This window comes from Equus quagga, chromosome 13 (assembly GCF_021613505.1).
Source record: "Equus quagga isolate Etosha38 chromosome 13, UCLA_HA_Equagga_1.0, whole genome shotgun sequence".
Lineage (NCBI taxonomy): Eukaryota > Metazoa > Chordata > Mammalia > Perissodactyla > Equidae > Equus > Equus quagga.
In genome coordinates this window covers 92,608,012-92,630,316 of record NC_060279.1, presented here as the reverse complement: position 1 = coordinate 92,630,316, position 22,305 = coordinate 92,608,012, and the positions used below count along the sequence as shown (strand labels likewise).

Here is a 22,305-nt window from a genome sequence, read left to right as displayed (position 1 = left end):
GGTCCACGCCCAGGAGCCAAACCAGTGGAACCCTGGGCCACCGAAGCGGAGCACGTAAACTCAACCACTCAGCCATTGGGCCGGCCCCTAAATCGTTTGCTCGTGACATAAATTATGTGCGTGTTGGGGGGTTAGGGACATCTGGATATTTCTGTAGGGGAGGAGGGACTTTCCTTCTACCCTCCTAGGTTTAATGATTGGGTCTTCGAGATAAACTAACGGGTAAATTAACAGGAGAAAAGCCATCCACATTTATTAATTTTCAATTTGATGTGCACAGGGGTATCAGAAAAAAAAGCAAATACCCCAGAAAAGCAGTGGCATTTGAGATCTTATATACTATCTTAATAGGGGGAAGGGATGGGAGAGAGGCCACTTACGGGAGAATAATTATTTTTATAAAAGATAAATGGGCCCTTAGGAGAACGGATGGGAGAGATGATGGCCTGTGGCGACGTCTGGGTGTGGTGTTGACTTCTAGTCTCCCCTGCTGGATAAGAGTCAGTCTTCTCTGGTTGATGAGAAGTCCGGGGAGGTGGTTTGTGACAAGTGAATTCTTTTTGTCAGAGAATCTATTTTTAGGCAGATAATGGGAGTTCAGAGAAAGCCTCTGTGGAATTTGTTGGTTCTCAAATGTCTTCAGTTCAAACTAGTCTTCGTGCCAGGCTGACCCAGGTGGATCTCCTCCACTCCCTCCATCTGAAACTTCGCATGAGGTTTCACATATTGACAGTTGTGGAGAGAAGATTCAGGTTAGGAGCTGAGCTGGGTTTGTCCTCGGCCTATTGAGAAGCAGTCAGAGTTCGTAGGAGCAATTTACAGTTTGAAAGTGTGGACATTAATGAAAGAAAGCTTAACTAAATTGGAGTCGGGAAGGCCTGTAGGGGGAGCTCTCATACCCTGTGGCACATGTCAATTATACCAAACGGGAAGAGACAGAAGCTGCAGCTTTTGTTTTTTGTTTTTTTTTTTTTGAGGAAGATCAGCACTGAGCTAACATCTGCTGCCAATCCTCCTCTTTTTGTTGAGGAAGACTGGCCCTGAGCTAATATCTGTGCCCATCTTCCTCTACTTTATATGTGGGACGCCTGCCACAGCATGGCTTGACAAGCGGTGCCACATCCTTGCCCGGATCCTGGTGGCAAACCCAGGCTGCCGAAGAGGAACATGCACACTTAACCCTTGTGCCCCTGAAGCTGCATTTTGAACAGGAAATAAAACTGCTTTACTACTGGAGGAAGATTTCTCTCCCCACCCAGCAACAGCTCAGCCAATGAGAAACACCACAGCTCAGCCAATGAGAAACACCACAGCTCAGCCAATGAGAAATGCTGCAGCTCAGCCAATGAGAAACACTGCAGCTCAGCCAATGAGAAACACTGCTGCTCAGCCAATGAGAAACACCACAGCTCAGCCAGTGAGAAACACTGCAGCTCAGCCAATGAGAAATGCCACAGCCAGTGAGAAACACCACGGCTCAGCCAATGAGAAACGCCACAGCTCAGCCAATGAGAAACGCCACAGCTCAGCCAATGAGAAACGCTGCAGCTCAGCGAGTGAGAAGCTGTTGCCGTGGTGAACTGTTACTTTCCCCCAGTGGACTTCCCTTTAGAGCAGCCCCTCCCTGCTCCCCCTTTTTCTGTGTAAAGGCAGCTCCCCTCCTTTGCTGGATTTGCCATAGCATGTGCACTCCGAATCACAATTCTTTTGGCTGTTCCCAAATAAACTTATTTTGAGGGCACAATAACAGGTGAATTTGCTTTTTAAGTTGACAAAAGAGAGCCCCTAGTGGAGGATCAGAGAGAGAATAGGACAGATTGAGACAGGACTTTTCCAATCAGCCTTTCAATAAATGGGAGAAAAGGGGAAACTTTCATTTAAGAAGTCAAAGGCGTTTTGTCTTGTTTTTCCCCCCTGCTCTGGGAGGAGGAGTTCAAGGGGAGAGGAAAAGGCCAAAAAAAAAAAAAAAAAAAGGTGGAGACGAAGTTGTTGATCTGTGATCTTGGGGAAAAGTGTCTACTTCTTGGCGTCATCTGCTTCAGGAGCCTGGGAATTCGCTCTGGAAATCCTTCGTTTGACATCACCTGTAGGGAAGGACTTCCAGCAGGACCTCTCTTTTATTCTGGTCACAGTGCAGGTGTCAGCAGTACTTTGCAAGGTCCTTCCTAGCAAGATGACGGGGCATGATTCCTTCTAAAAACCTTGATGTGCACCCGGTCTCCTGGTGAAAAGGGATGACGAGGCTTGTTGGCCAGCGGAGACCTGTTGACCACATGCTCCAAGTACGTTAGTTACTTCATGCGTATAGCTAGTCATAGCTCAAATTGCTCGCTCAGGTCCCCATGATGTTTACTCAGTGCAGGAATGGAAGGTTCAGAGATGCCAGTAGACACAGAGTGACCAAAAACTATTTCTAAAGGATTTAACCTGTGTCTCTTATTTGGAGTATTCTGGAATTTTATAAGGACCAGGGATAATGCTTCTGGCCATTAAAGTTCAGTTTCTTTCTTTCTTTCTTTCTTTCTTTCTTTTTTTTTTTTTTTTTTGCTGAGGAAGATTAGCCCTGTGATAACATCTGTTGCCAACCTTCCTCCACTTTGTACGTGAGTCGCTGCCATAGCATGGCTGACAAGTGGTGTAGGTCTGCACCAGGGATCAAAACCAAGGCTGCAGAAGCAGAGTGCACAGAGCTTAACCACTACGCCATGAATCCAGCCCCTAAAGTCCAGTTTCTGGATAGATTTTTCCTACAGTCCTCTTTTTTTTTTTTTCCGAGGAAGATAAGCCCCGAACTAACATCTGCCAATCCTCCTCTTTTTGCTGAGGAAGGCTGGCCCTGAGCTATCATCCGTGCCCATCTTCCTCTACTTTATATGTGGGATGCCTACCACAGCATGGCTTGCCAAGCGGTGCCTTGTCCACACCTGGGATCCGAACCGGCAAACCCCGGGCCGGTGAAGCGGAACATGCACACTTAACTGCTGCGCCAGTGGGCAGGCCCCTAAAGTCCTCTTTATCTCAAGATTTTTGCATTCCACTTTCCCCAATGATTGAGGGTGTCACGAGGTATGAAATTTTCCTAAGTACCCAGGAGTTTTGGCAGGAAAGTGATTTGTTCCTGCTGTATTTACTTATTTATTTATTTAGATTTACTTACAGTAGTCCCCCCTTACCCATGGTTTTGCTTTCCAAGGTTTTGGTTACCTGCGATCAACCATGGTCTGAAAATATTAAATGGAAAATTCCAGAAATAAACAGTTCACAAGTTTTAAATTGCTTGCTGTTCTGAATAGCATGATAAAATCTCAAGCCATTCTGCTCCCTCCCGCCCCGGATGTGAATCATCCCTCTGTCCAGTGTATCCAGGCTGTACATGCTCCCCACCCATCACTTAGTACTAGTACATAGTCACTAGTACTAAGTACTTAGTCACTAGTACTAGTATTAGTAAGTACTTAGTACATAGTACTACTACCTCACTTAGTAGCCGTCTTGGTGATCAGTTTGGTTGTCACGGTATCACAGTGCTTGTGTTCAAGTCACCCTTATTTTACTCAATAATGGCCCCAAAGCACAAGAGTGGTGATGCTGGCGATTTGGATATGCCAAAGAAAAGTCACAAAGTGCTTCCTTAAAGTGATAAGGTGAAAGTTCTTGACTTCGTAAGGAAAGGGAAAAAATTGTGTGCTGACGTCGCTAAGATCTACAATAACTTTTATTACAGTATATTGTTATGATAGTTCTATGTTATTGTTAGTTATTGTTATTAATCACTTACTGTGCCTAATTTATAAATTAAACCTTATCATTGGTATGTATGTATAGGAAAATATAGCACATATAGGGTTCAGTACTATCTGTGTTTCAGGCGTCCACTGGGGGCCTTGGAATGTATCCCCCACAGATAAGAGGGGACTATGGCATTTATTTATTTTTTGTTTATTTCTGCTGTTCTTTGTTTTAATTCAATCCATAGAGGAATGCCCAACTGTGGGATAACCTCAGTTATTCATTTCTTTACCGCTGTCATAGCGTTGACCCATCTAGTTAGAAAATATTCAGTCCATCCACTGAGCATGCAGGCAGTCTGCAAACAGCGGGAATTGCCTAAGCTGGAGGTCAGTCTATGGGGTCCATCTGGAATGCCGTGAGGCATAGTGTGGCTTTTGGAGGGTTTCCTGAGGGATACTGTTCTCCTCCAAAAATGTGGTGAGATTCACAAACAGCACATTGGGAGGTAATTTGGTCAGAAATTTGGTGGATTCCGGGGCAGAACCAACTGTCCTTTAGTTCCTTCATTCTCCCCCATCTGCACATTGGTCCCATCTGATGGGAGATAAGTCCAAGCCAACAGCTCAGAAGAAAGGGGTCACGGGGCCCTGAGGTACCATCTGGCTGATAACTGTCTGGCACCCTTTTGTATCATTTTCATTTTTCAGACTGTGGGGCATTTGCCTAACTAGTTAATAATATTAGTCAGGGATGAGGGCAGGTTTATACGTTGGGTAGAGAAAGGGTGAGGAGTCCCTGTTGGGCTGCGTGATTACCAACCTGGTCAGCCCTGTCCTTCCCTAGAGATATAGTGCCGGTGTCCTTGGTGTGGGCTCCACAAGGAACAGGAGCAATATTGGCAGGGAGGTGAATAGCCTGTGACACGGCAGCAATGGTATCCCAGCTGGAGGCAGGGCTGCCTGCAGAGGTCAAGAATCTGCAGGTAATTAAAATGTCAGTAGTTAAAGATCAAGAGAGAATCCTAAAAGCTGCAAGAGAAAGGCAACAAGTTACATACAAAGGAAACCCCGTAAGGCTGTCAGCTGAGTTCTCAGCAGGAACCTTACAAGCTAGAAGGGAGTGGAGTGATATATTTAAAGTGCTGAAAGGAGAAAACCTACAGCCAAGAATACTCTACCCAGCAAGGTTGTCATTCAGAATGGAAGGAGAGATACAGAGTTTCCCAGATAAGCAAAAATTAAAGGAGATTATCATCAATAAACCAGCCTTATGAGAAATGCTAAAGGAACCTATTTAAATGGAAAAGAGAAGACCACAAATAGGAATAAGAAAATTATTTTTTAAAGAACAAAATCACTGATAAAGGTAAATATATAGTAAGCGTAGCAGATCAACCACCTATGAAGCTAATATGAAGATCAAAAGACAAGAGTACTAAAATTATCTATTTCCATGATAAGAGGGTAATGGATACACACAAACACACACACACACACACACACACACACACACAAGGTTAAATATGATATCAAATACATAAAATGTAAAAAAAGATGTTGGAGGAGGGGAGCAAAAGAGTGGAGGATTCAGCACGAGGTCAAACTTAAGAGACCATCAACTTGATGTAGATTGCTATATATGTACATTATTATATATGAACCTTATGGTAATCACAAACCAGAAACCTATAATAAATACACAAAAAATTAAGGGAAAGGAACCCAAACATAATACTAAAGAAAGCCATTAAGCCACAAGGGAAGAGAGCAAGAAGAAAGGAAGAGAAGAATTACTAAAACACCCAGAAAAAAGAAACAAAATGGGAATAAGTACATACTTATTAATAGCTACTTTAAATGTCAATGGACTAAATACTCCAATCAAAAGTCATAGCGTGGCTGATTGGGTAAAAAAACAAGACTCATATATCTGCTGCATACAAGAGACACACTTCAGACCTAAAGACACTCACGAACTGAGAGGGAAGGGATGGAAAAAGATACTCCATGCAAGTGTCAATGAAAAGAAAGTCAGGGTAGCAATATTTGTATCAGACAAAATAGACTTTAAAACAAAAACTGTAACAAGAGACAAAGAAGGGCACTACACAGTGATAAAGGGAACAACCCAACAAGAGGATATAACATTTGTAAATATCTGTGCACCCAACATAGGAGCACATAAATATGTAAAGCAATTATTAACAGACATAAAAGGAGAAATAGACAGTAACACAATCATAGTAGGGGACTTTAACACTCCACTTACACCAATGGATAGATCAGCCAAACAGAAGATCAGTAAGGAAACATTGGCCTTAAATGATGCAATAGACCAGATGGACTTCACAGGTATATACAGAACATTCTGTCCAAAAACCGCAGAATACACACTCTTTTCAAATGCACATGGAACAGTCTCCAGGATAGATGACACATTAGGCAACAAAACAAGTCTCAATAAATTTAAGAAGATTGAAATAATACCAAGCATCTTTTCTGACCACAACAGCATGAAACTAGAAATCAACTACAGGAGGAAAATTGGAAAAGACCCAAATATGTGGAGATTAAACAAAATGCTACTGAACAACTATTGGGTCAATGAAGAAATCAAAGGAGAAATCAAAAAATACCTGGAGACAAACGAAAATGAAAACACGACATGCCAAAATGTATGGGATACAGCAAAAGTGGTTCTCAGAGAGAAGTTCATAGCAATTCAGGCCTACATCGACAAACAAGAAAAATCCCAAATAAACAATCTAACAGTGCACCTAAAGGAACTGGAAAAAGAAGAACAAAGCCCAAAATCAGCAGAAGGAAAGAAATAATAAAAATTAGATCAGAAATAAATGAAATAGAGACTAAAAAAAAAAAAGAAAAAGAAAAAATCAATGAAACTAAGAGCTGGTTCTTTGAAAAGATAAGCAAAATTGACAAACCTTTAGCTAGACTCACCAAAAAAAAGAGAGAGAAGTCTCAAATAAATAAACTCAGAAATGAAAAAGGAAAAATTACAATGGGCACCTCAGAAATATGAAAGATTATAAAAGAATACTATGAAAAGCTATATGCCAAAAAATTGGATAATCCAGAAGAAATTGATAAATTCTTAGAATCATACAACCTTTCAAAATGAATCAAAAAGAAATAGAGAATCTGAATAGACCAATCACCACTAAGGAGATCAAAACAGCCATCAAAAACCTCCCCAGAAATAAAAGTCCAGGACCAGATGGCTTCCCTGGTAAATTCTACCAAACATTTAAAGAAGACCTCATACCTATCCTTCTCAAACTCTTCCAAAAAATTGAAGAGGAGGGGAGGCTTCCTAACTCATTCTATAAAGCCAACATTACTCTGATACCAAATCCAGACAAGGACAACAGAAAAAAAGAAAATTACAGCCAATATCACTGATGAACATCGATGCAAAAATCCTCAACAAAGTGCTAGCAAATCGAATACAACAATACATTAAAAAGATCATGCACCATGACCAAGTGGGATTTATTCCAGGGGTGCAGGGATGGTTCAACATCTGCAAATCTATCAATGTGATACACCACATTAACAAAATGAAGAATAAAAATCACATGATCATCTCAATAGATGCAGAGAAAGCATTTGACAAGATACAGCATCCATTTATGACAAAAACTCTGAATAAAATGGGTATAGAAGGAAAATACCTCAATATAATAAAGGGCACATATGACAAACTCACAGCTAATATCGTTCTCAATGGAGAAGAACTGAAAGCTATCCCTCTAAGAACAGGAACCAGACAAGGATGCCCACTGTCACTGCTCTTGTCTAATATGGTGTTGGAAGTCCTAGCCAGAGCAATCAGGCAGGAAAAAGAAATAAAAGGGATCCACATTGGGAAGGAAGAAGTGAATCTCTCACTATTTGCAGATGACATGATTTTATACACAGAAAACCCTAAAGAATCCACCAAAAAACTTTTAGCAATAATAAATGAATACAGTAAAGTTGCAGGATACAAAATCCACATACAAAAATCAGTTGTGTTTCTATCACTAACAACAAAGTAGCAGAAAGAGAAATTAAAAATAAAATCCCATTTACAATTGCAACAAAAAGAGTAAAATACCCAGGAATAAACTTAACCAAAGAGGTGAAAGATCTGTACACTGAAAACTATAAACTATTGTTGAAAGAATTGAAGCCACAAAGAAATGGAAAGATATCCTGTGCTCTTGGACTGGAAGAATTAACATCGTTAAAATGTCCATACCTCCTAAAGCAGTCCACAGAGTCAAGGCAATCCCTTTCACAGTTCCAATGACATTTTTCATAGAAATAGAACAAAGAATCCTAAAATTTATATGGAACAACAAAAGACCCCAAATAGCCGAAGGATTCCTGAGAAAAAAGAACAAAGCTGGAGGGATCAGACTCCCTGATTTCAAAACACACTATAAAGCTGTAGTAAGCGAAACAACATGCTGCTGGCACAAAAACAGACACACAGATCAATGGAACAGAATCGAGAGCCCAGAAATAAACCCACACGTTTATGGACAGTTAATATTTGACAAAGGAACCAAGAACATCCAATGGAGAAAGGAGAGTCTCTTCAATAAATGGTGTTGGGAAAACTGGACAGCCACATGCAAAAAAATGAAAGTAGACCATTATCTTACAGCATACACAAAAGTTAACCACAAATGGATTAAAGACTTGAATGTAAGACCTGAAACCATAAAACTCCTGGAGGAAAACGTAGGCAGTACGCTCTTCAACATGGGTCTTAGCAGTATATTTTCAAATACCTTGTCTGACCGGGCAAGGGAAACAATAGAAAAAATAAACAAATGGGATTACATCAAACTAAAAAGCTTCTGCACAGCAAAGGAAACCATCAACAAAACGAAAAAACAGCCTAATAATTGGGAGAAGCTATTTGCAAACCATATATCTAATAAGGGATTAATATCCAAAATATATAAAGAACTCATGCATCTCAACAACAAAACAACTAACAACCCAATAAAAAAATGGGCAAAAGATCTGAACAGACATTTTTTCACAGAAGATATATGGATGGGCAACAGGCACATGAAAAGATGCTCAACATCACTAACCAGCAGGGAAATGCAAATCAAAACTACAATCAGATATCACCACACTCCAGTCAGAATGGCTGTAATTAACAAGACAGGAAACAACAAGTGTTGGAGAGGATGTGGAGAGAAGGGAACCCTCGTTCACTGCTGGTGGGAGTGCAAACTGGTGCAGCCACCATGGAAACAAGTATGGGGATTCCTCAGAAAATTAAGGATAGATCTACCATATGATCCAGCTATCCCACTGCTGGGTATTTATCCAAAGAACTTGAAAACACAAAGGCATAAAGATACTTGCACCCCTATGTTCATCACAGCGTTATTCACAATAGCCAAGACTTGGAAGCAACCTAGATGCCCATCAAGGGACGAATGGATAAAGAAGACGTGGTACTTATTCACAATGGAATACTACTCAGCCATGAGAAATGATGAAATCCGGCTATTTGTGGCAACATGGATGGACCTTGAGGGTATTATGCTGAGCGAAATAAGTCAGAGGCAGAAAGTCAAATGCCGTATGATCTCACTCATAACTAGAAGATAAAAAACAAAAGCAAACGATCACATAGACACAGAGGTTGGACTGCTGGTTACCACAGGAAAAGGAGGAGGGAAGAGGGGGTGACTGGGCACAGTTGTGTGGTGATGGATGGTAATTGGTCTTTGCGGGGTGAACATGCCGTAAACTACACAGAAATTGAAACATAATGCTGTAACCTGAAACTTATATAATATTATAAACCTCAATAAAAAAAAATCCACAGGATTTCCAGCTGTGTCAGCAGCCTGGCTGACTCTAAAAGCATATCTGGCGTCAGTGGGAGTAGCGGCATTTCTCCCCCTTGCCAGCGATGAGCTCTGGTAAGAGCCATGAGCCCAGCCACATGGGCTGGTTACATAGTGGGCGAAGAGGATGCTTCAAGGGTTTCACGTGGGGAAGGGATGGCATGACCCGTTGTTATGTTTCCCCAGAAATCTCGTCTGCAGGAGCCGCCAGAGGATGGAAATAGGTCTGGGTTATCGTTGGAGGTGGGGGTGTAAGGGGTCCTCTCCTGGCTCGGAGAGCATTTCTGTCATCGCAGGGCAATCATGGGCATGCAGCCGGGCTCTCCACCATCAGGGAGGGACCCTAGAGTAGCCGGATGGAAAGTTACCGCGACGGAAGATGATGAAGGGGTGGGTTCACGGGGCCTGTTCGCAGATGGTCTGCCGCGATGTAGAGGGGTGCTGTGTCCTCTGAACTCCGAAGAGAGCAGACACAGCATGGGGAGTGTGGAGGTGACCCACGTGAGAGCCCCAGCTTTGTCAATTAGGGCAGCAGCTGCGGCCGCCCTACACAGACATGTGACACCACAGGGTCTAAGTGACATGAGAAATATGCTACAGGACGGATCTGAGCGGCAAAAGATCGTCCTAAAATAAGTGCAGCCATTCCACCATCCTCACGGCAGTGTAGGTGAAGAGCTTAGCCAAAATTAGGTAAGCTGAGGGCTCACCAGTGTCCTAGCGGTTAAGTTCATGCACTCCACTTTCGTAGCCCCGGGGTTTGCAGATTCAGATCTTGGTGCGGACCTAGCACCGCTCCTCAAGCCACGCTGTGGCAGCGTCCCACATGAAATGGAGGAAGATTGGCAACAGATGCTAGCTAAGAGCCAATCTTCCTCACCAAAAAAAAAAAAAAAAAAAAGGTAAGCTGAGAGCTGAGGGTGTGGACAATGCTTATTTATGCTATTTTAAAAGTTTAAAAATAAAAGAGTTTAAAAATGCTATTTTAAAGTTTCAAAGGAGGTTCATGCCTCCAGGAGCCAGGAGGTGGGTTCTGAGTAGTGTAGGGGAGGAAGACATTTCCTCTTCCCAAGTGTGGGTTCGTCTGGCCGGAGAACGAATTAAATTCACATGAGACAGAATAGCAAGAGAAAATTAAACAAAGCTTTATGAGGAACCATGCCCGGGGCCTTTCTTCCCGAAGGAAGAAAGGGCACCAAAGAAGTGGGGTGCACAGAGTGGTTATATAGCCCCAAACAGGGTGTTTCACATGTGATTGAAATGTCCCTTTTACAATAGTCACGAGGCTGCTCTGTCAGCACAGCTCTTGATGGAAACGGCAAATAGGTCTGCTGTCTCAGTGAATGCAGTGGGGTGGCAGGTGTGTTACCTCGGACTGGGGGGTCACAGGTGAGCGCTGCAATCGGTTCCCAGCCTAAAGAAAGATGCTTAATCTTTAAGGAGATGCCAACGTTGGGAGGGGGAGGGAAGTCAGTTACAGGAGGTTACCAGAGAAGCACAATAAAATGCAGATTTCAGTCCTTGCCTTTGGCATTAAGAGTTTCTAGAGAGAAGGTCATCTCCTTTCTTCTTCCTGGTACAGAGAGGGAGGCACCCTTTACAGATAGAAATTTACCCCACAAATGTAAATGTGTCCTAACAAAGGGCAAGTTCCATTCCTCAGAGCCTCCTTCCCTGTCCCAGTTTATCAAAAGCAATCAGCCTCAAATAATCCTGATGCCAAAGAGACATATCTTGGGGTGGCCAATTTCAGGTCCCTAGAGTAGCATCCAGAAAGGGGGCATAGAAGGGATTAACAAGGGCAGGAAAAATAGGGGTCCAGGCGGCAGTACCCAGCTGCCCCTGGAAATTCACAAAGCTGCTTTTTTGTTTGGGGGAGAAGGATGGTCAGAATTGATTCAAGGCATTTTGGGGTGAGTATTTGAATACCCTGAGATAGCTCATGTCGTAAGCGGGTGCCAGCGGTTCGCACCCTCTGAATTTTAGACATGAAGGCTCTCTGGGTGTGTTCCGCTAGCACCTTAAGGAGAACGAGGGCGTCGTGAGATCTCCCTGCTCAGTGCAGTTGCAGAGCGAGAAAACATGAACATGCTGAACAGGGTGGGGTCTGGCCTAGAGATGCAGAGTCTCAGCCAGCTTTAAGGACTCGGGACAACATTGAGGGAGACTCGCAGCCCCCCTGGCGTGCGAGCCCGTGTTCCCCGTCTCCCTCCAGACATCAGTGCAAAGGGCCATGGCGAGTCAGGAGGCGATGGATGGAAAGGCAGCCGGGCGGAGCCAGCAGGACTCGCGCGCGGACAGCGGCTGCTCCGGGGGCTGCGGGGCGGCGAGGAGTTACAAGGGGCGTTGGCTCTTCGACCTTGCACCCCTCGGGAGACTTGATTCTCTTCTGAATCGATCTTCCCTTCTTTTATGGCAGGCAGAGATCGGAATCTTGCAGGGAGAGGAAGGGAAGATAAGGGCACTCCCATGTCAAGGAAAGTGCATCGTGAGGTCAAGTCCTTATCCTGCATCGCCCCGAGCGCGAGTGTGTGTGAGCGCGCGCGTGTGTGTGTGTGTGAGAGAGAGAGAGAGAGGGAAAGAGAGAATGAGAACTGGGCTACGCATGGGAGAGCTTTATTCCTTTCCCAGGCAAGGCATAAGGGTTCTGTACTTAATAGTAATTCGGCCCTATTTGCATATGAGGCCCAAAGACTGATTGGGACGCATTTTAAGGTCAAGTCCTCTTCAGAGGAATTTCAATCGAAATGAGTCTCCATTAAGGAAAGTAGGAAGTTTGAGGTTTGGTCTGAGGGCAGGGACATAAAAAACCCCCTTTCTCTTATGGCATGTGGCGGCAGTAATTTTGCATAACAAATCTTGGGGCTGACCCAGTGGCCTAGTGGTTGGGTTCTCACACTCCACTTTGGTGACCCGGGGTTCATGGATTCGGATCCTGGTGTGGACCTACAGCCTGCTTGTCAAGCCAAGTAAAGCAAGATTGGCACAGATTGGCACAGATGTTAGCTCAGCGACAGTCTTCCTCAAGCAAAAAGAGGAAGATTGGTTACAGATATTAGCTCAGGGCCAATCTTCCTCACCAAAAAAAAAAAAAAAATTTACATAGCAAATCTCTACCTAAAAGATTTGCTGGTGAGGAATCGGAAACTAGAAAGACACAGGGAGTGTAGAGAGGACCTAAGGATGTCAGGGCGGCCTGCTATGGAGGCAATAGGACAGGCTGCCCAGAGACCCCACAGCTTGAACAGAATTAGAGGCGACAAGTGGAGATAAATCCTCTGAGCCGACGGCAGGAAGAGTTGCACCGGCATCAATTAAGAAATCCAGTCCGGATCCTCCCCCTTTATATCAAGGAGATTTCCAACTAAAGAAGGGATGTGTTCTGCGGCTTCCCGGTTTGTTGCAGTGTCTATGGAAAGCCTGTGTGACGCGCCCCACAAAGCCTTGGGGGTGCTGGCCTTCTTTCTGAGTGCACCCTTGGGCCCTAAGTTCACCCTTGGGCCAGGTCACCTTCGGAGGAAAGGCGTCCAGGGTCCCTCTTTCAAGCCTTGTGTATCGGCCTCCATCTGTGCCATTTCCTGTGTCAACTGAGATAAAGAGTCCAGGTAAAGGTTAATTAAACGAGTCTATTTGATAACCAAGGGGAGGAATTCGAACCCGGGAAACAGTCCATCAGAGCAGGCTGATGGAACCGCTCCAGGACGCGTGAGTGCAGGCACCGCTCATCTCTCGTTCACAAAACAGCGCACGTGCAGGCAAGCGGAAAAAAACTTACAACTAGATTTCACATATGTCCAAAAAGGGAGAGAGTACGTCTGGCTTTTCTCTAGATTATCCATGGAAGGTAACAAACAAGAATTCCCTGGTTCGGTGACCTCAGCCCCTCCCGGACCAGTTCAGCTGACCCCATCTCTTATCAATAGAGTGATTCAGAATTGCATTTCAGAAAATTTGCCAAGTCACGTAGCCAGAGCGTGCACAGAAGAAGAAATCTTGGACTGAAATGACCACAGAACCAAAGACCCTCCTTCCCACGGCACCCAAGGACCAGGACACGACTGGAATTTGAAAGTTGGACTCTTACAAGAAGCAAGGGGTCCCTCATTCAGGAAGATCCGGTGTTAGAATTCCTTCCCTACCCACCGTAAGTGTTTACAGCCCTGTCATAAATGTTTAGAACCTCGTCTTAAATGTTTGAAGCCCACCAACCAAAACCTGCCCCACCAGCCTTTCCATGTGCCAGCCTGTTCTCCTTAACCTCTTAAGTTTTGCCCCAAATCCTGAATCGGGGAGACAGACATGAGGTCACATGCCCCATGTCTCCCTGCGGGTCAGTCTCGCAGAATAAAGCTGATCTTTTGGCCAAGGGAAGAACTCCAATAACGTCCACCGGCGTCTGTGTCAGTGCACCTGTCCTAGGTCACGATGGTGGCTGCTGCTGATGTCTTAGTCTCTGGAGAGGTCCCACCTCTCACGGGGATGCACCCAGAGCCAATCAGCTGGCTGGGAAGTCCAAAGATGTTGGAAGAACAACATAGGATGCTGCGGACAAAAAAGCTTACATGTTGGGGGCCGGCCTGGTGGTGCAGCAGTTAAGTGCGCAGGTTCCACTTTGGCAGCCCGGGGTTCGCTGGTTCGGATCCCGGGTGTGGACATGGCACCGCTTGACAGGCCATGCTGTGGTAGGCATCCCATGTATAAAGTAGAGGAAGATGGGCACAGATGTTAGCTCAGGACCAGTCTTCCTCAGCAAAAAAAAAAAAAAAAGATTACATGTTGAACAGTACAAACTTCTTTGGTTGAATAAGCTAATGTGCTGCATTCCTGTAAGGAGTAAAGAAGATTACACTCGATGGCGGCTACCTCCCCTGAACCCTAGAGAAGATAGAACTATTGATTTTAATGCTGTGCATTGTTTTTCCTAATTCCCTCATGTCTGGGTTCGATGATGCAGTAACAATTAGCACACCTGAAGCTGGAGAAAGCACGGTCACTGGAACAATTACTCCAAAGCCAAGAATTTCTTCCTAGGCTTTGACACATTCACTTGAGAGCACTGATGGTACAACTAATTAATGTTTCCTCCTGGGCAAGGACACTAGAGATGACCATTGGAAACAATAGCCAGGATGCAATCCTATTGATGTTATTTCAATGGGGACAATTGTATTGGGGATTGGATGACATGGGGATGGACAGAATGCTTCTGCCAAGACAAGAGCCGAGAGAGTCACTTTACAATTAGAAATGTGTAAAGAGAACTATAAAGAAGATACAAGGATTCTCTTTATTGGGCTTAATTCTTTTTTTTTTTTTTTTGAGGAAGATTAGCCCTGAGCTAACATCTGCCACCAATCCCCCTCTTTTTGCTGAGGAAGACTGGCCCCTCGCTAACATCCGTGCCCATCTTCCTCTACTTTCTATGTGGGATGCTGCCACAGCATGGCATGCCAAGCGGTGCCATGTCCGCACCCGGGATCCAAACCGGGGAACCCCGGGCCGCCGAAGCCGAACGTGCGAACTTAACCTCTTCACCACCGGGAGGGCCCCTGGTTTGTTTTTTTATTGGTGACCCACAGCAAAGTTTGTCCAGAGAGAGGGCAGTCTGGTGAGAACCGTGAATTCACCAGGCTGTGAGGCCGGCTTAAACGACAGGCTGGTAGGAACTATGCCTTTGTTCTACCCTGTGATTCTCCTTATGACGAACAACACAAGAGACAGAGGCGAAGGAACACGATGACCATCTCTGGAAGGGAAAGGATCAATGAAAACCAAGAGTACTCAAAAGAAAAATCACAAGAGTTGCTGTACCCAAAAGACTAGTTCATACAAATGTTTTCTCCGGCTAATGTAAATTTAGAAAGGGAAAAGACAGTAGAGACTAATATTGCTTGGCTTGGTCCCCCCATACAGAGACCAAAGGAAACTGAAAAGGTTTTTTGTTTTTTTTTTTTTGCTGAGGAAGACTGGCCCTGAGCTAACATCTGTTGCCAATCATCCTCCCTTCGTTTTCCTTTCCTCCCCAAAGCCCCAGTACATAGTTGTATATCCTAGTTGTAGGTCCTTCTACTTCCTCTGCGTGGGGTGCCTCCACAGCATGGCTTGATGAGCGACGTGCAGGTCTGTGCCCAGGATCCGAACCAGCAAACCCCAGGGTGCTGCAGCGGAGTACGTGAACTTAACCACTCAGCCACAGGGCCGGCCCCCAGAATTCTTGCCCTTTGCTGCCTTTGAGAGGTCCCAGGATCTCTCAACTGCAACCTCCAGAGTGGGAAGAGCCTTCCAGACAATGATATCCCATCCCCATTGCCAGAAACCACACGGGAGGAAGGAGTTTCCTTCTCCCCTCCCAGGTTCAGTGGCTGTGTCTGCAAAATAAACTGACAACAGGCAGATCAACAGGAGAAGAGGCATGACAGGAGCAATTTACTAATTTTTCATTTCATGTGCATGGGGGTATCAAGAAAAAAGTGCGTCCCCCAGAAAAGTGGGATTTGAGAGCTTATCTACCTCTTAATGGGGAAAGGGAGGGAGAAATTGTGACAACGTCGGTCTGAGTGTGGTGTGGGCTTCTAGTCTCCTCTCCTGGGATGAGTCAATCTTCTCTGGTTGATGAAACTCCCGGGGAGGCGATTTTAGTCAGAGAAGGAGAGTTCAGAGAAAGGCTTTCCAGCATTTGTTGATTCTCAAATGTCTTCAGCTCAAAATAATCTGGACGCCAGCACCGACTCTCCAAGCACCATTCTCTCTTCTCCCCTAAGGCTTCCACCTTAGGAAGCCTTAAGCCTTAAGAGTAAGCTTCCACCCAGATAAACAAAAATTGAGGGAGTTCCTGACCACTAGACCTGCCTTACAAGAAATGCTAAAGGGACTCCTGCAGGTTGAAATGTTAAACAGTAACCTGAAGCCATGTGAAGACACAAAGTCCTCTAATACAGGTAATACGTGGGCAAATATAAAAGCCAGATCATTTTAATCTTGGCTTGTAACTCCACTTTTTTATTTTCTACAGAATTTGAAAGACAAATGCATACAGTAATAATTTATAAATTATTAATGTAATGTGACACGTTAACAGAATAAAGAAAAAGCACAAGATTATGTTAATTGATGCAGAAAAATGACTTGACAAAATTCAACACTCTTTCATGATAAAAATACTCAATAAATCAGGAATAGAAGGAAACTACCTTAATGTAATAGGGCCATAAATGAAAAACCCCACAGCTGACATTATACTCAATGGTGAAGGACCGAAAGCTTTGCCTCTAAGGTCAAGAACAAGACAAGGATGTCAACATTACCACTTCTGTTTATCATAGTACCGAAAGTCCTAGCCAGAGCAATTAATCACAAAAAAAGAACTTGAAGGTATCTAAATTGGAAAGGAAGAAAAAACTATCTTCAGACAAGATGATTTTATATGTAGAAAACCCTAAGTAGTCCACAAAAAATCTGTCAGAACTACAAAGCAAATTCACAAAGTTGTAGGATTCGAAATAGATACACAAAAATCAGTTGTGTTTCTGCACACTAACAATGAACACACCAAAAAAATGAATTAAGAAAACAATTTCATTTACAATAGCATCAAAAATATAGGAATAAACTCAACCAAGGAGGTGAATAACTTGTACCCTGAAAACTATAAAACATCACTGAAAGAAATTAAAGAAGGCACAAATAAATAGAAAGACATCCCATGTTCATGGATTGGAACACTTAATATTGTTAAGATATGGGGCTGGTCCAGTGGTGCAGCGGTTAAGTTCGCATGTTCTGCTTGGGCAGCCGGGGTTCGTTGTTTGAATCCCCAGCATGGACTTACACACTGCTCATCAAGCCATGCTGTGGTGGCATCCCACATACTAAATGGAGGAAGATGGGCACAGATGTTAGCCCAGGGCCAATCTTCCTCAACAAAAAAAACAAACACAAAAAGGGTTAAAATGGTAAATTTTGCTGTGTATATTTGATCACAATAAGAATAAACACTCAGAACAAGTGAAAAAAAACAAAAAGATACAGACTTTGTAAGGGGAAATGAGGAGCGGGGTCATGTAAGCCCACTGTCAGGGCTTTGACTTTTGCCTCAGCAGAAAATCTGAAGGGCACCTTTTTCGGACAAACTCTGTGTTATTGACAAAACTCCCTTGGGATGGGTATTATCAGGTCAGACCACCTGCAGCTAAGAGGGGTTCAGCGACCCAAACAGAGAGGGAGTCTGTGGGTGTCCTTTGCCCAGCCGTGCAGGGTGAGGGGAGATAAGACCTTCTGGTCCGGGAAGGTACCTGGGCGTTAAGCCCAGATGTGACCTAATTAGATGGCAAGGGGCGGTGCTAGGGCTGATGGGCGTGGCCCGTCCGCCAGAATAAAGCGGGGGGGGGGGCCTAAGGCTTGACTGGCAGTGTGGGCGGGGCTAACCCGGAGTTGGCAGGCCAGCGTTCAAATCGCTGCTCCCGGAGGCAGCCTCCTAGTTTTGTCCTCGGGTCTGGTGACCGGTTGCTGGGGGCTGCGATGGAGTCGGAATGGGACGCGCTGAGGGCGCTGGGGGCGGTTACCGCCTTGTGGCTGCTGCTGAGGGTGACCTGGGAGGTGGGCCACTTAGTCTATGTCTACCTGCTGCCCCAGGCACGCCGGGGCGCCCCTTGGCTCCGGGCACATGGAGCCTGGGCAGGTGAGGAGCGAGGGCTCTGTGCCAAGTGGGTATGGGTGGGGGCTGCAGGAATGAGGACGGGTGACAGGTGAGGACCCCCGATCAGAACAGAGGCTGGAGGACTCCTGGAAGCAAGACAGGTGAAGGCTGCAGTGACCAGGGCGAGGGAGGCACCCAGAAAAGGCACAAGAAGGGCCAGGAGGGAGAGTGGAGGAGCCGGCAGGGGGAAGGATCTGGGGTGGGCTGAGCTTGGGCTGGGGCAAAGTCTGTGGCTGCCTCCTCCTGCCCTCCCTCCTCCTCTCGTCTCTAGTGGTGACAGGAGCCACCAGCGGCATTGGCAAAGCCTATGCGCACGAGGTGAGTCATGATGTCTTACAGCCTAGGGAATGCTAGGAGTTTCTGTCTGTTAGCTTGCAGCAGCTGCCCCTGCTAGACTGAAAACTGCATGCTTTATCTGGTTCCTTCAGATGTCCTCTCCTCCAGGAAGCCTTCCCTCTGGTCTCCAGGCTTCTACAGCCCCTCAACATTTTCCCATTGTCACCCTGATTCAGTCATTCAAAACATATTTATTGACCCCCTCTACGTGCCAGGCATCTTCCAGGTCCTGGGGGGTACAGCAGTGAACAAACTGGGTTTAAAAAACCAAAAGAACTTGCCCTCATGGAACTTATGTTCTAGTGAGGGGAGACAGGTGTAAATAAGATTAATAAATAAAATATACAGTGTGTCAAATGGTGCCAAGGGTTAAGGAGAAAAATCAATCAAGAAAGGAGAACAGGGAATCCTGGGGATGTGTGGGTTCCCATTTTTATATAGGATGATCAGAGAAGATGTCACTGAGAAGGTGAAATGGAGAAAAGACTTGAAGGAGGTGAAGGAGGGAGTTATGTGGATAATTGGGAGAAGGGATTTCCAGGGAGAAGAAACAGCCAGTGCAAAGGCCCTGAGGTAGGGAGAACTGCTTGTTAGAGAAGCAGAGAGGTGGCCACTGTGATTGTGTCAGAGTGAGAAGAATAGGGGAGTCGTAGGAGTTGAGGAGAGAGATGCAATTTCAGGGCATATCCTGGGGAATCTGGTAGGTTATCGTGGATACCTTAATATTTGCTGAGTGAGGTGGGATCCTGGGAGGGTTCTGAGCAGAAGAGGGGTATGATACTGTAGGGGGTGAGGGTGGAAGTAGGAGATCAGCTAAGGTGCTCTTGCACAACCCAAGCAGGAGATGGTGATGACTCAGACCAGGTGACAGAACGAGAAGTTCTTGGATTCTGGATTATTTTGAAGATAAAGCTGACAAGATATACGGAAAGGTTTGATGTGGAGTATGACTCAGCTTTTTACCTTGTAACCTGAAACCTTGCTAAACTCACTTCTTGGTTATTGTAATTTTTTTGTGGATTTCTTGGGATTTTTCTACATCATCTGTGAATAGAGATCATTTCTTCCTTTCCAGTCTGTGTACCTTTCATTTCCTTTTCATGCCTTATTGCACTGGCTAGGAACTTCAATATGGTGTTGAAAGGAGTGGTGAGAGTGAAGATCCTTCTTTATTCCTGATCTTGGGGGAAAGGCATTTAGTCTTTAACCATTAAACGTAAAGTTAGCTCTAGGTTTCATTTGCCTATTTACTCATTTATTTACTTATGTGCCCTTTATAAGGTTGAGGAATGTCCCTTCTACCCCTAGCTTGCTGAGAGTTTTTATCCTTTGTCAAGTAATTTTTCAGTATCTATTGAAATGATCGTATGGTTTTTCTTCTTTAGTCTGTTTATATGGGAAATTACATTGATTGATTTTTGCAAATGTTGAACCAACCTTGCATTCCTGAGATAAATCCCACTTGGTCCTTTTTATATATTACTGGATTGGATTTACTAATATTTTGTTGAGGATTTTTTGTGTGTAAACTTATGAGTTTCTTTTCTTGTAATATCTTTGTTTGGGTTTTGGTATTAGGATAATGCTTGCCTCACAAAATAAACTACTACAAGATTTTTGGCCAGAACACCTCAAAGAATGGAGCTGCCATTACTGAGATGGGGTTGAATTGAGGGAGGACCAGGTTTGGGGAAAAACAGGCAGGAATTTAATTTTGGACATTTTAAGTTTGAGATACCGATTAGGTATCCAAGTTGCGAAGTATGCAGCTGGGTATAGCACTGTGGAGTCCCGAGGGGAAGTCTGGGTGGAGATATAAATGTAAGCATCATCAACATAGCGATGCCATTTAAAGTCATGAGACTAGATGAGATGGCCATGGGAGTGGGTGGAGATGGAGAAGCTGAGCACAGTCTGAGTCACCCCAAAGAGCTCCCTGGACCATCCAAAGTCAAGAGGCGTGGAAGATGAGGAGGAACAAGAAATGAGACAAAGTAGGAGGAAAACCAGAGTATAAGGGATGGAGAAGAGGTGTTGGAAGCCACATAAAGAATGTTTCCAGCAAGAGGCAGTGATCACCGTGTCAATCACCGCTGGGAGGTGCTGAGAATACAGCATTTGCTTTACCAACGGGGAAGTTATTGGTGACCAGAGTGGTTTGGGTGGCAAGGTCGGGGCAGGAGCCCGACTGGAGTGGGTATGAGAGGGTACGGGAGGAGAACAGTGTAGACAATCCTTTCTTGGAATGTTGAGTGAAGGGAGCGGGTGGGGTGAGAAGAAATGGGGCAACACCTGGACAGGGAAAGTGGGAGAGACCACAGCAGATTTGTATGCTGATGGGAATAATCCAGAAGAGAGAGAAGTCGTGATGCAAGGGAAGGTGGGAGAAAAGCTGGAGCAATGTCCTTTAGCGGGCAAGAAGGGAGGGGAAGCTAGGGCTGGAGTAGAAGGGTGACCCTGGAGGAAAGGGAAAGGATTGTGTTTAGTTGCAAGTCAGCGAGTCCTGATGGCCACTCTGGGTTATTGCTGGCTGAGAGTTGGTCTGTCCCACCTCTGCACTCTGAGCCCCGTGAGGGCAGCGCTGGGACTGTCTTGGTCAGGGCCACCGGCACAGGACCAGGCACAAGCAGATGCTGTGCAAATGTTTGTGGAATGAATGAATGGCCTTCATAGCACCAACCTCTCAGATGCATGGAGCTGTTGAGATGTTTGTGCCTGGCCTCTCTCCGAAGCTGATGGACACTGAGCTCCACATAATACATCACCCTCAGACACACAGGAGGAGAGGGTCAGATGTGTGCCAAAATGCTACTTGGCACCCATTCCACAAATATTTGCTAACTCTCTTTCAAGGGGGAAGGCATTCAGGGCAGAAGGAGCAGCATGTGCAAAGGCCCAGAGGCAGGAAAATCCAGGAGATACTTGTGGGGCTAGACGAACCATCTGTTGTGCCTGGACTCCCATAGAGAGCTGGTACCAGGTCACGTGGAGCCAGGGTGAGGAACATGGTTTTGTCCCAAGGTCCTGGGGAGTCAAGACAGGAGAGGTAGGGGCAGGTTCGTGCTTTAGAAAGAGCCCTCTGGCTGCCGAGTGGAGGGTGAAGAGGAGGGAGCGAGACTGAATTTGCCACGGGTACCTTGTGTCCCCAGCACCACCCAGCAAAGAGCAGGTGCTCTGCAAACACACCTTGAACAAATATTTGAAGGAAGGAAGGAACAAACGCTTGAGTTATTGGACTTTTCTGTCACTGCAAATAAAAGCCAAAGTCTTTACCGGGGCATCCGAGGCCCTATGATCTGGTCCCCTGCCTACCTCACTGGGCTCCTGTGCCACGGGCCACTGCCCCCAGGGCACGCGGGACTCCTGCTGTCCTCCCAGCCTTTGTGCAAAGGCCTCTGCGCTTCCTGCTCCGCCTGCCTGGACTGCGCCTTCCCCGGAGCGCAGGCATCTTTTTTCTCTTTCGTTCGCCTCTGCGTCCGCAGCGCCTACCACACGGTGCCCCCGGGCAGGCACCACACGAAATCTTTGTAGAACGAATCAATCAGTCAATCGATGAATTCTCTGCAGCTCGCCAGGAGAGGTCTGAACATTGTCCTCATCAGTCGAAGCCTGAGCAAGTTGGACTACGAGGCAAAGGAGATAGGTGAGAGCCAGGGGG

At 45.4% G+C, this 22,305-nt stretch overlaps 1 protein-coding gene across 3 annotated transcripts in view; it reads left to right on the top strand.

Moving 5' to 3' along the window:
• Window positions 1-18,061: 18,061 nt before the first annotated feature.
• Window positions 18,062-22,305, top strand: part of LOC124249478 (very-long-chain 3-oxoacyl-CoA reductase-B-like) — a 21,121-nt gene continuing 16,877 nt past the window's right edge. For 2 of the 3 annotated variants that reach the window (XM_046680464.1, XM_046680463.1), the window contains exons 1-3: window positions 18,062-18,293; window positions 18,583-18,629; window positions 22,215-22,290. In XM_046680464.1, coding sequence (XP_046536420.1) covers window positions 18,134-18,293; window positions 18,583-18,629; window positions 22,215-22,290 — 283 coding nt within the window. In that variant the 5' untranslated portion in view covers window positions 18,062-18,133. The remainder of the gene's footprint in view (window positions 18,294-18,582; window positions 18,630-22,214; window positions 22,291-22,305) is intronic. The other variant, XM_046680465.1, reaches the window with a different exon arrangement.